The following is a 12,446-nucleotide window of genomic DNA, read 5'->3' as shown; positions in this document are numbered from 1 at the left end:
TTAGATATAAAAAAGAAAAATAAAATATAGACCTATAATTAAAATAATTATTATTTATATATATAAATATAAAAATTTATTAAAGATTCTCCAATAGTAGCCAAGATATAAACAAGATGGATCTGGAATTTTTTTAAAGAAATAGAGAATGGTAGATTTTTTATAATTTATAATTAATATTTGAATGTCAATATTATTATCAAGTAAATCATTCTTTATCTTTATGTCCAAGTTACAAATTAATTCTTCAGCCATTATCTATTTTCTTAATATGAAACATGGCATAAATCACAACAGTATATAAAGAAAGGTATATGAATTATGGAAAAAAAATATTTTAAGCTTTTTTCTATAACGGTCTTTATAAACAAGAAAATATTTTTAAACTAAATAGTATCCATAATCTCCTTTACAAAGTAAAGATAATAGTTTTACTTTATATACTTTAATTTATATATATTTAATGTTAATTCTAAAGAAAAATGATGGCTTATATTACTTCAAATTAATGGATTATTAATATAAGAGATTAATGAAGTTGAAGTGCAAAATTACAAAATGATAATTATAAATTATAATCAGTATTTTGCAATAAGGCTATATAATATCCCATTTTTAAAATAGCTTTGTGAGGTCCAAGTGTACGGCTATTTATGTTGTATATTAATATTAGCGTAGAGGGATTTTGGTAGCTATCAGATTGGTTTTAATCTAGACCACTTGCTCTTATATATAAGATAAGGTTTTTTAATTGATATGCATATTTTTGTATTCTCTTTCTATATTCTATACACTCATATTAGTGAGATGAGGGGCAACTTTGATTATCCCTGAGGAGTGCTAGGATTTGGGATTTTGGTTTAGATTTAACTTTTATATTGTCCAAATCTCTATTTTCTTATAGCTTTTCCCAACTTCTTTTTATTCTTTCCTTTTCGTTCATCTTTATAATAGTGTAGGAGCCTTTTTTTACTCTGGAGTAGTAGTTGGTGCAATTACTCAATGCTATACAGTTGCAATTGAACAATCAAACTCAGTTAATAGTGGTATTTATAGCGTGTGGCAATACTCCTCCTGCTTTTGTTGCCAATCCTTGCATCTGACCAAAGTTCTTCAGTGGGAATTCTATGGATGATGTGTACCATTGGTTTGATCACTTTATGATGATTGTCACATATCATTCTTGGGATAATGCTCGGCATTTGCGTGAGTTTCCCCCATATCTCTAAGGGATGGTGCTGCAATGGTACAATGGTTTGAGCGTAGCCACTCATGAGGATTGGAGCATTCTCTCAGATATTTTTAAATGCACATTTAGACATGCTAATGATTATGATGATGCCTTTCAATAATTGCATCGTCTTCATCAAGGGCCGTCTAAATCCATAATGCAATTTGGCGTTCGTTTCCAAAGCCTTTTCTTCATATGGAGCAAAATATGTTGGAGCAGATCAAATTGGGAATGTTGTGGCCAACACTTCATCAAATCTTGTAGGACTTATGCATACACGTACTCCAACCACCTTTTGACGATACTTTTTGCTTAGCACAATATTATAAAACGTCACCTCTTCCACTTCTCATTGCACGTCTTTCAACTCCACTTTCTATGAGAGATGGTCATGTTCTAATGGGTTGATGCTACTGTTGCCCGAGTTTAAGGACAAGAGTGAGGATATTGTCATAGCCATGATATCTACTACTGAGCGTATGATGAAGTTAGTTACATTTATCGGCATTGTCGGCATTTTCTAGATTGGTGACCTCCATTTCCTAGGTGGAGACCTTGGCGTCAACAATGTTCTGTTGGTGCTACTATAGTGGAAAATCTAAACACCAAGATGCTTTCAGGAAATGAGGAGTTGTGCAAGTAGCGGAAAGACCTTGTATCAATAAATTAATGACCCCTTCATTTTTCTTTCGGGAGTATCATTAAAGGGTTTGCTTAACATCAGTTTATCTAGTGTTTACTTTCCAAATTTTTTTTTATAACAAGAGGTCTCCTATTCTTCTCTCTGTGTTGGTTGATACAAGCTTGAGTTTATATTCTATTGCTCGGTTTGTTGCCATATGTTGCCATCTATATTTATGTCATGCGGTTAAGATACTTTTCATTCTTTATGGCAATAGCCATACATACACATGTGCACGGGATGAGGCAAACCTAGTTGTGCATGTGAGTGATTTTGAACTTGAGTTGCAGTCATTGTAGGTGGTGTTGAGTCAAGCTTTTAACCTTATCCTTGGTATAGATTGATTATAACACAATTGTGACAAGTGTGCCTTTGAAACTTCTCTTCTTTGTCTTATACTTCTTTATATTTTTTCTATTCCTCTCACTTTTATTCTTTTTCGAACCCTTTAGTTTTACCTCTACTTCCATCACTTTCGTATTTCTATTAATTCCTCTTATGTTTTTATCTTGTTCCTCTTTTCCCTTTTCCAATTCTTCTGATGGTCTTTGTGTTGCAGTGGTTAACCGCCTTATGAAGGAGTTTATTGATCTCTTTGAATTTGACTTGTCATTCGAGGCTAAGATTGCAACATATCATCCTATTCCAACTGAGGATACTCACCTAATCAAGGTTCCTATTTGTTGTCGGTCACCCAAAAAGATCAAAATTTTACATGCAAACATCAAAGAGATGTTGGAAAAGAGTGCTATTCAAAAGTTATGCAGTCCTTGAGCATATAAACCTCATCTTGTGACAAAATTTAATAGGAGTATTTTTTTTTCATCGACTATTGTCCATTAAACAAAGTGATGATCCCAGATATATACTCTCTTCCTCACACTACTAATCTCTTAAATTGTCTGGGGAGAAGTCATTGGTTCACTAAGTTAGATCTTGTTTTTCGTTATTAGAAAGTATTGATGGCCAAAGATGATATTCGTAAAACTAATTATTTGGTTTGTATAAGTTCTTGGTGATACCATTTAGTTTGAACAATGCTCCAACAACTTTCCAGCAGATGATGGACAAAGTTTTTTGCAATATATTAAAGGTGACTGCTGACTTCATTAATGATATATTGAATCACTCAGAGGGGACGTGGAAGGAATATATCTGTGATGTTCATAAGGTGTTAGATCGACTTCAAAAAGTTGGTTTAAAGTTGAAGTGGTTGAAGTGTGTGTTTGGGTCCAAAGATACGATTTATCTTGAATACCATATTTCTTGTGAGGGTTTGCAAGTTGATTTTGATAAACTTGTGGCTGTTTTAAAGTTTTCTACTCTAAAGTGTGTGAATGATGTGTAGGGTTTCTTGAGCAAGGTGTAATATCTCAATCGTTTTGATGATCATCTTTCTGATTGCACTGCACTATTGCAAGCATTGCTGAAGTTATAAAGGTCATCTTTCATCTGGTCTATAGACTATGAGTGTGTGTTTACAGATCTCAAAGACCTATTGACGACTTCACCAATTTTGACATATCCTGACTACACTTGACTTTTCATTTTGTGTGTGGATACTTCTGACATCAGTCTTGGAGGTGTATTCATGCAAGAGAGCCCAAGTGTGCATGGTTAGCGCCATTCTATTGCATATATTACCTATACTTTACAACTAAAGGAGGTGAATTACACCACGATAGGGGAGTGTTTAGCAGTAGGTTAGGGTTTTGAGAAACTTCATGCATATTTACATAGTTCTCAAATGTTATTAAAAGGTGATCATGCTATAGTTACTTCATTATTGAAGTGGAAGAATTTGGTTGGTCGTATTGCTCGGTGAGTTTTGAAACTTCAAATATATGATTTTGATGTTTTTTATCACCCAGGGAGTTCTAGGCTAATGTTGGTGCCCTTTCTTGAGCTCCTCTTCCTTCTTCGCTCTCTTTGCATATTTCTGATGAGCCTGTTGCTCTTGTATCTATGGATTTTTTAAACAAGGATTCCATGCCGTCGGCGGTTGCTATACTTAACATTCAATGTCCACAAGATGCAAAATAAGATTTACCTTCTCTTGACAAGGTTCACAAGGTTCAAAAGATTGAGCCATGAATTCGAAATATTTGAGATAAGTTTGAGAATCTTGCATCACCAACTAATGACTTGCCATTCTAACATTTACATTCTTAATATTTCCTTGAGGACGGTCTTCTTTATTTTGTGGGGACAAATTCTAATGATCATTTATGGCTGGTGGTGCTTTCGATCTTTATTCCACTCTTTCTCCATACCTACCATTATTCTCCTATTCTAGGTAGGGATATAAGCCATTGCTATATGACCATGAAGCTATGTAAATCTTTCTATTGGCCGAAAATGCAACATGATATTATCCGATATATATATAGTTTCATTTGGTGCCAAGCTTATAATACTCCCCCTTGTGATGGAGGGATGGTTAAAATCAATTGTAGTTTCCCGTCCATTTTAGTTGGTGATATTTGATCTAATGGGGCATTTTCCACAGTTGACTGCTAGCAATGAGTATGTCATTATTGCTTTTGACTATTTGACTTGTTGGGCGAAAGTTAATGCTTCCACTAGTGTATTTGCCACTATTGTTGGTTATTTCCTCCTCAATCAAGTGGTGTTCCAGCATTTTTGTCTAGAGTGGATTCTTTTAGATAATGGTTCTGCATTTATAACTGAGGCATTTCACGTTTTACATTTTTATTTGGGGATATGCCACACTTTCGTCGTAAGTGTTTATCATCCACAATTAGACAGTTTAGTGGATTGGCTTGTTCAAACTTTCAAAGGGATGATCGCAAAATATTCAAATTGGGATGGTTATTTGCCATTTCTTTAGTATGTGTATGTTATAAGGGTGTAGAGTTCTGTTAGTGCTTCACCATATAAACTCTTATATGTTCATAATCCAATACTTAAAAAAGAATTAGGTTTACCTTCATGATTACCATGGGCTGCCGATGCTAGGTCGTGAGATTAATATTTGACGAGCATTCTTCCACTTGTTTAAGCAGAGTCCACGAAACACTTGGGCCGCATATAAGTGGGACAACAATGGCATTACAATTCCCATCATCGTTCACCTATAGAGTACAAAGTGGATAACTTGGTATTAGTCCATTTTCCTAATCTTACGGTATATAATTTATCTAAGAGGCTCTTTGTTCAATGGAAAAGACCATATCAAGTGTTGTAGCAAGTGGGACCGCAAGTTTATGAGGTTTGGCATGACATCCAACAGATTGATCTTTCAGAAATTATGCATGTGCAATCGTTAAAACGTTTCATACAAAGGGATTAAGAACAACTGGCACCACTTACAAATCCACTGATGCCTCCTCATGATGTTCCTCCAGATCCCGGCCCATCCATGAAAGAACTCTAATGGTCTTCTATCATTCCGAATGAGGGGATGATATGAGGTCTAAGTTTACGGATACGATATTATATACTAATATTAGCGAAGTGGGATTTTGGTAGTTGTTAAATTGGTTTCAATCTAAACCATTTGTTTTTGTATATAAGTTAGGATTTTTGGGTTAATTAATAGGCACATTTTTGTATTCTCTTTCTATATTCTACACATTCACAACTTGAATCATTTATAAAAGATATTTTATAACTTAAAATTTGGTCTTACATTTCTAAACAAGATTTATTACCAATGTATCAAACACTTCAAATGTTCAGTGATATATAATAAGTATTATACAGAAAATATAGGAAAGGTTGCAACATGGATAATATGAGGGATAGTTTTATTAAAGATAAAAACTATTTAATTAAAATGAAGGATAAAATGTGGAAATGCCTAATATGGAGATATAATAAATATCAAATAATACTTATTAATAATAATTTATATCAAGGAGTTACAAACAAAAAAATTCATTTAGTGATTAATTTTTCCATTTTATATTAATTATTTAACCACACCTTTGACCACTTGGAAGAGTTTCACTCTCAACCTCTATAAATTATATTCCCAACTTAAGGACTTATTAAACCCATGAATGGCCTCTTTGCTACTCTATTATTACATTTGGTCCAAGTGCTTCACATGTCCATTCCCATTATAAACACTTAAAGGTACTATTAATATATCAACTTATTATATTAAGGCCAAAGGTGCTAAGGTGTGATCATAAGATGATCACTCATTGGTGACTTAATTTTTAGGAGATAGGACTGCAGTATAGATGGCATTAGTTTACCAAAGAGACAAAAGTAAATAAATATAACATTAGTGTAATAAATTAATATATTAATGTGGGTGTTTGTAATGAAAATGGACATGTGGAGCACTTGGACAGACCAAGTCCAACTGTAATGGCACAATGGCAAAGATGCCATTCATAGGGGTAATAAATCTCTAAATCGGGAATAAGATTTATAAAGTATCAAGTATTTTCAAGACGAATGAAAAGACAAAGTTGGTAAGTGAATTAATATTTTAATTTTTATAATTTATTTTAATTTATATTTGATAAATGCTACTTAAAATTTCCCTCATGCTAATAAGGAAATAAATAATTCAATTAAAAACATTCTATGCAAATATGAAATGAAGCATTCCATGCAAATATGAAAGCAATGGAATGGGATCTCAGGAACAGCCGATGGATCGCACTGGCGGCCAGCTGCTGGATCATGGTGTTGAATTCCTCGATCTACACTTTTAGCGGCTACTCCCAGGCGATGAAGATCGCCATGGCGCTGGATCAAAAGACCCTGACGGCAATCACCACCTTCTCGGGCGTCGGCAGCGCGCTCGGGATCATCCCAGGACTTCTGTACGCCCTAGTCCCACCATGGCTGCTGCTCGCCGCCGGAGCTGCCGGCCAGAGCGTGGCGCTCCTCATGATCTGGCTCACCATCACGCACCGGATCCATGGCGCTGCGGTGTGGCAGCTCTGTCTCTACGAGCTCCTGATTGGGATCTCCCAGGCGTCGGTCCAGACGCCGGTGGTGCTGGCGAGCGCCAGGAATTTCGGCCGCGACACGGGCGCGGTGCTGGGATTGGTCAAGGGCTACCATGTGTTGGGCGGATCGATCTTCCTCCAGGCGTTCTACGCGATTAGTGGCGGCGGTGGTAGCGGCGATGGGCTCCCGTTGATGCTCTCGTGGATGATCCCTCTCATGCTTCCATTGGCTCTCGCGGCGAGGCCCCTCTCTCGTACGGTGGGGTCTCCGCCGGTGCCGTACGGTGGCATGTACGGCATGTCCGGAAGCCTGGTGGCGCTAGCAGCGTGGCTCCTGGTCGTGAGTGTTCTTGAGGTGTTCATGCGATTCACTCGTGGTACACAGGTGATTGTCTGCTCGATCATCGTGCTCTTGCTGCTGCTACTGGCTGTGATCGCGTTGGTGGCGGGATTCCAAGACAAAGATTGGAATGCAACTTTGCTGGATCGTGAGGAACAGCTGATATCGCGAAGGGGAGTGCTAGATCGCAAGGTAGCAGGATCTGCGAGGGAGGCCCTGCTAGATCACGACGAGAAGGAACCAGCTGGAAGAACAGAGGCTCTGCTAGAAACAGGGGCGACCAAAGATCACGAGACAGGAAGAACATCACCACCACCTAGACTTGGCGATGATCACACGCTTGCCCAGGTCGCCACCAGCGTGGATTTCTGGCTACTGTTCGTCGCGCTGGTGTTTGGATTCGGCGCCGCCAATGCAGTCCCCACCAATCTCACCCAACTCGCGATCTCTCTCGGCTACTCGCAGAAGATAGGCTCCGTTTTCGTGTCGCTCTTCTGCGTGAGTAGCTGCTTCGCGAGGATCGCCGCCGGCCTGGCCGCGGACTACTGCCTGAAGCGATTTGGCACTCCCAAATCCACGTTTCTGGCGCTGGGGATGGCCTCCAACTCGATCGGCACGGCGCTGGCGGCGGTCCCGGTCCCTGGAGCGGCGATCTTCGCGGCGGTGCTGGGAGCGGCGAGCGATGGAGCGAACTGGGGGCTCACCGCCGCCATAGCCTGCGAGATGTTTGGAGAGAGGAGGCTGGGCGTGGTGTTCAACGCTCTCCTCGTGGGGAATCCAGTCGGCCATTATCTTCTCTCGTCCAGGGTGGTGGGCTACTTCTATGATCGCGAGGCTGGCCGGGAATCGGTGTGCCATGGGGGTCATTGCTTTCGAAGAGGATTCGCGGCTCTCAGCGCCGCCAGCGCTATTGGAGCTTGCTTGTGTTGGATCGTCGCCGCGAGAACGAAGACGAGGAGCTGGCAGTGAAAGAGAGAAAAATCCTTTGTAGAATTCCCATCTTGTATGAACCAACGCTTGATCGCTTGTTCGTCACTGGAAGATTTCGTGGAACGCCACTCCCAGCTCTGCGGGAGTGCTGTGCCGCGAGAGATCTCGTTAGAGGAAAAGAGATCCATCGATCAAGGGATAGCCAGGGGTTCCAGCCGGAAGGTGGATCGCTAGCAGCGGCGTTAGAACCCGCGATCGCGATGCCAAGTTCAAATGCATGGGAAGTGTGGCCGTGTGGATGTCGCCAAGCAAGTGTTTAACACCTCGTGGAACATCATGATCAGTGCCTGCGTCGAGAACGAACATAGCGACGATGCGCTCAGATTTCTCCAGCGTTCCAAGTCCAGAGAGAATTCCAAGACGGGATCTCTTTGGCGGCAGCAAGATTCCCAGAGTGGACGGACATCGCCAGGATCGCATTTATGTGATCCAGGCATATTCCCAGTCTGGGCATATCCAAGATGCAGAGACAATGACTGAAATGATAAGCCAAACATTCTTAAGATTCAGGTTTCATCAAACGACAACTCTATCTCCATACATTTCTTGGTACGACTTGCTCTCGTACTCTCGGCTTTCAAGCACTTGTGGCTCCTCCCAAGCATTTAATGCCTCGATCAATGCATCCTTCTTGAGGGAGGAATAGCCTTTAAGACCCCAAGACTTCGCCAAATCCTTGAGTTCCCGAACCGTCATTTTATGGAGGTCATACTGCTCCTGGTACTCAAGGTCGATCAATTTATCCACGGAGCCCGCAACTGGATGTGCTAACTGAAGCAACTCGTAGGTTTCGATCAAAATCTTGACTTGGATAATTCCTGTAACACACTCAAAAGTAAGTGTGACGCTTAAAACGAACGATTTACAACCTTTTACGGCTTTGTTGCAAACATGCCGATGCTTGTCCCGGTAGCTCTGGTACCCGAAACGTTCGAAGTTGCCTCGAGCTAAGTAGAACGCCAAGATATACTCCCTAAAATGAATCAATGAGTGATTGAAGAGTTGCCTGTAGAAAACAATACGTACCGCTGCCGGGGATCCATGAGGTCCTTGTTGTACTCGTTGTTCCATGCGTCCAGAGCAGCCACACCTTCCTCCACGGCCTCCCGTGGCACCGGGTGCTCGCTGGCAACTGTGGCTTGGCCAAGAACCCGAGGGGGGATTGCAAAATCGAAAGCAGCGTTGCTTTTATTTATTGGCCTCCACACAAAGTCTTTAGCATTGCGACCTGCAGCAAATGGGAAGGAATGCGAATATTGTAAGCAGAAAATCTCACACCTTACCTGCAGCCAGGAGCGCAGTTTTCAAGTCACCGTTGTAATACCTTAGCCTCAGACCGCCAGTGCCTATGCCTTCATGGATTGTCTCTCCTTCGCAAGATTGACAGTTCCACAATTTAGGAACAGGTAGTGGACAACGAGCACACTCCTGATGGTACCATTTTCGGCATTGTCTACAAACAATCAACCGACGATTTGCTCCTTCTTCCACGACGCGCGCTTGGCACCGACTACAGTGCTTGTTATCAATCTGCAAAACACTTGTGATGAAAGGGAGGGAAACATAAAACCAGTCCACTCACCAAGGTGACGGCAGCGAAATTGCTGTCTAGCACTAGCCGGACAACTTCCTGCTCAAAGACATATCCCCGTAGAGCACCAAGCTCGGGATCAGTGGACTGTACAAGTGTCCTAAAGTCTTCCTGTTTCGTTCTGACGAGCGTTTCTGTGAAGAGATACTTAATCTTGGAGGATGCAAAATCCAGCAAGTATCTGGCACCCTTGACAAGAGGCCGCTTGAAGTGAAGCAGCAACCACGATATGTCGTCAGACGTCGCCCCGGAAAGGATAGCCCGATAGACTTTTGGCAAGTCCGTATTGCAGAGACTGGTCTGAACATTCCTCTCACAGGCTTGGTCATCCAGATCGCCAACCGCTGCGTCACGAAGTAGACGAGGAATCCCACCGTACCAGTCGTAGTACAAGTCAGCTGCTTTGATGCGTGCATCCAACCGATCTGCCTCATCCAGAAGAGCCACCCGTGGAGACCACTCTTCCGAATACGTCTTCCACCGGCGGTCACTCGGCTCGCTCGTCTTCAGCAGTCTATCAGCTTCTTCCCGCATTTCCTTGCTCTCAAGCTCCCACAGGCCTAGCAACGCCTCAAACTCGTCCTTATCCCAGGGGTGAACGAAGAACTTGCTTTTGACCCCTATTGGCTTCGCGCTCTTGATGTTTCTACGACCGGGGGATGCTGCTACCAATATCCTTTTGCCCAGAGGATCTCCACTCTCAATTTTCTGGTCGATGAGGTGAACCACACATCGCTGCAATCGACTCAAGGGGTAATCCGTCTTCTCATGGATGGATACCTGGCCTAAGGACGTGAATTCCCAGATAAAGTCCGCGGACTGGTAGACGACGACGAAGCTGGTGTTCTCAATGGTCATCTCAATGCCGAACCGGATGAGGAAGTACCAGAGGAATGCCGACTTTCCGACGCCAGGATTCCCGTTGAGGAGCCCTAACCAATCCATAGACACTGCAGCTTCTATGGCCGAGTAGAGATCATCGAAATCCTTGCGCACGTACAGCCTTGTAATGCCTCGAGGTCCTCTCAGGGTTCGATATTTCGCAGGCACACTCAAATCTATGAACTTGCCAGCGGCGTATACTTCCGGCTGTTGGTTGAGCACCCCTCCCCACCACGCGCTAAGCGCCGCCCCGGTTTCGCTAAACTTCTCATCAGTTCGCAAACGCTTCCTACCATCGATCGTCGCTGGACTCCGACTCCGACTCCGGCACCCCATTCGACCCTTAATTGGATCTAGGTTCCATGTTTTCCTTTCATTTATTAAGCACGTTTCGCTTTTTTACCCGAGAATTTGGGCCGTTGGATGGAGCCGCCAGATATACGTAAAATATTCTGGCTCAAAGGGATGAACGCTTTAGGATAGAAACCCGGGGGTGGGGAGGGGTGCTTATACGCCGCTGGCAAGTTCATAGATTTGAGTGTGCCTGCGAAATATCAAGCCCTGAGAAGACCTCATTACAAGGCTGTACGTGCGCAAGGATTTCAATGATCTCTACTCGGCCATAGAAGCTGCAGTGTCTATGGATTGGTTAGGGCGCCTCAACGGGAATCCTGGCGTTGGAAAGTCGGCATTTCTCTGGTACTTCCTCATCCGGTTCGGCATTCAGAAGACCATTAGGAACACCAGCTTCGTCGTCGTCTTCCAATCTGGGAACCTTATCTGGGAATTCACGTCCGAAGGCCAGGTATCCATCCATGAGAAGACGGAGTACCCCTTGAGTCGATTGGAGGAATACCTCATTGACCAGAAAATTGAGAGTGGAGATCCTCTGGGCAGCAGGGTATTGGTAGCAGCATCAAGAGCGTGAAGCCAGTAGGGGTTCTTCGTTCACCCTTGGGATAAGGACGAGTTTGAGGCGTTGCTAGGCCTGTGGAAGCTTGAGAGCAAGGAAATGCGGGAAGAAGCTGATAGACTGCTGAAAGAAGCTGGGAGTAGCGAGCCGAGTGACTGCCGGTGCATCATGTATTCGAAACAGTCGTCTCCACAGCTGGCACTTCTGAACGAGGCAGATCAGTTGGATGCACGCATCAAAGCAACTGACTTGTACTACGATTGGTACGGTGGAATTCCTCGTCTACTTCGTCAAGCAGCAGTTGATATTTGCTGGATTTCACATCCTTGAAGATAAAGCACCTCTTCAGGGAAACACTTGCCCGCTCAAAGCTGGAAGACTTGGTGATATTTCTACAATCCACTGATCCTGCTCTGGAAGAATTTCAAACCACTTTGAGCTCATGGTGAGTTTAGAATTATCTATAAACCCTCATAAACCATCTTATAAGATAGTAATTGCTGGATAAGTACAAAAATCATTAAGTTTATATAATTTTTTTTATTCTATATATATACACATACATATACATATACATATAGACATATACACACACACATATATATGTATATATATGTATGTATATATATATATATATATATATATATATGTATGTATGTATATGTATATGTATGTATATATATATATATATATATATATATATATATATATATATATATATATATATATATATATATATATATATAGTTGTAAGATGGTTTATGAGGGTTGATAGATAATTCTAAACTCACCATGAGCTCAAAGTGGTTTGAAATTCGTGGAGAGCAGGATCAGTGGATTGTAGATGAGGGTTGATAGATAATTCTAAACTCACCATGAGCTC

The 12,446-nt window shown here is 41.8% G+C and overlaps 2 protein-coding genes across 2 annotated transcripts; one reads left to right on the top strand and one right to left on the bottom strand.

Annotated features, from left to right (window-relative positions):
• Nucleotides 1-6,538: 6,538 nt before the first annotated feature.
• Nucleotides 6,539-8,222, top strand: LOC9631308 (protein NUCLEAR FUSION DEFECTIVE 4). Its single transcript, XM_024673479.1, has one exon. It carries the CDS (start codon nucleotides 6,576-6,578, stop codon nucleotides 8,154-8,156), a length of 1,581 nt encoding a protein of 526 aa, XP_024529247.1. The 5' UTR covers nucleotides 6,539-6,575; the 3' UTR covers nucleotides 8,157-8,222.
• Nucleotides 8,223-8,664: 442 nt separating this feature from the next.
• Nucleotides 8,665-10,986, bottom strand: LOC9650130. Its single transcript, XM_024673359.1, has 5 exons — nucleotides 9,760-10,986; nucleotides 9,461-9,707; nucleotides 9,204-9,405; nucleotides 9,047-9,150; nucleotides 8,665-8,995 (listed from the first exon to the last, which is right to left on the bottom strand). Exons 1-5 carry the CDS (start codon nucleotides 10,984-10,986, stop codon nucleotides 8,694-8,696), a joined length of 2,082 nt encoding a protein of 693 aa, XP_024529127.1. The 3' UTR covers nucleotides 8,665-8,693.
• Nucleotides 10,987-12,446: the final 1,460 nt, after the last annotated feature.

Source organism: Selaginella moellendorffii, unplaced genomic scaffold (assembly GCF_000143415.4).
Source record: "Selaginella moellendorffii unplaced genomic scaffold, v1.0 SELMOscaffold_10, whole genome shotgun sequence".
Lineage (NCBI taxonomy): Eukaryota > Viridiplantae > Streptophyta > Lycopodiopsida > Selaginellales > Selaginellaceae > Selaginella > Selaginella moellendorffii.
The sequence above is the reverse complement of the archived record's forward strand: the minus strand, read 5'-3'. Positions and strand labels throughout refer to the sequence as shown.

Coding starts and splice junctions, on each gene's coding strand:
- LOC9631308 (XM_024673479.1), top strand. CDS start 6,576: ATGGTGTTGAATTCCTCGATCTACACTTTTAGCGGCTACTCCCAGGCG.
- LOC9650130 (XM_024673359.1), bottom strand. CDS start 10,986: ATGGGGTGCCGGAGTCGGAGTCGGAGTCCAGCGACGATCGATGGTAGG. Junction 9,406..9,460: donor AACTGCGCTCCTGGCTGCAG/GTAAGGTGTGAG, acceptor CATTTGCTGCAG/GTCGCAATGCTAAAGACTTT. Junction 9,151..9,203: donor CTCATGGATCCCCGGCAGCG/GTACGTATTGTT, acceptor GATTCATTTTAG/GGAGTATATCTTGGCGTTCT.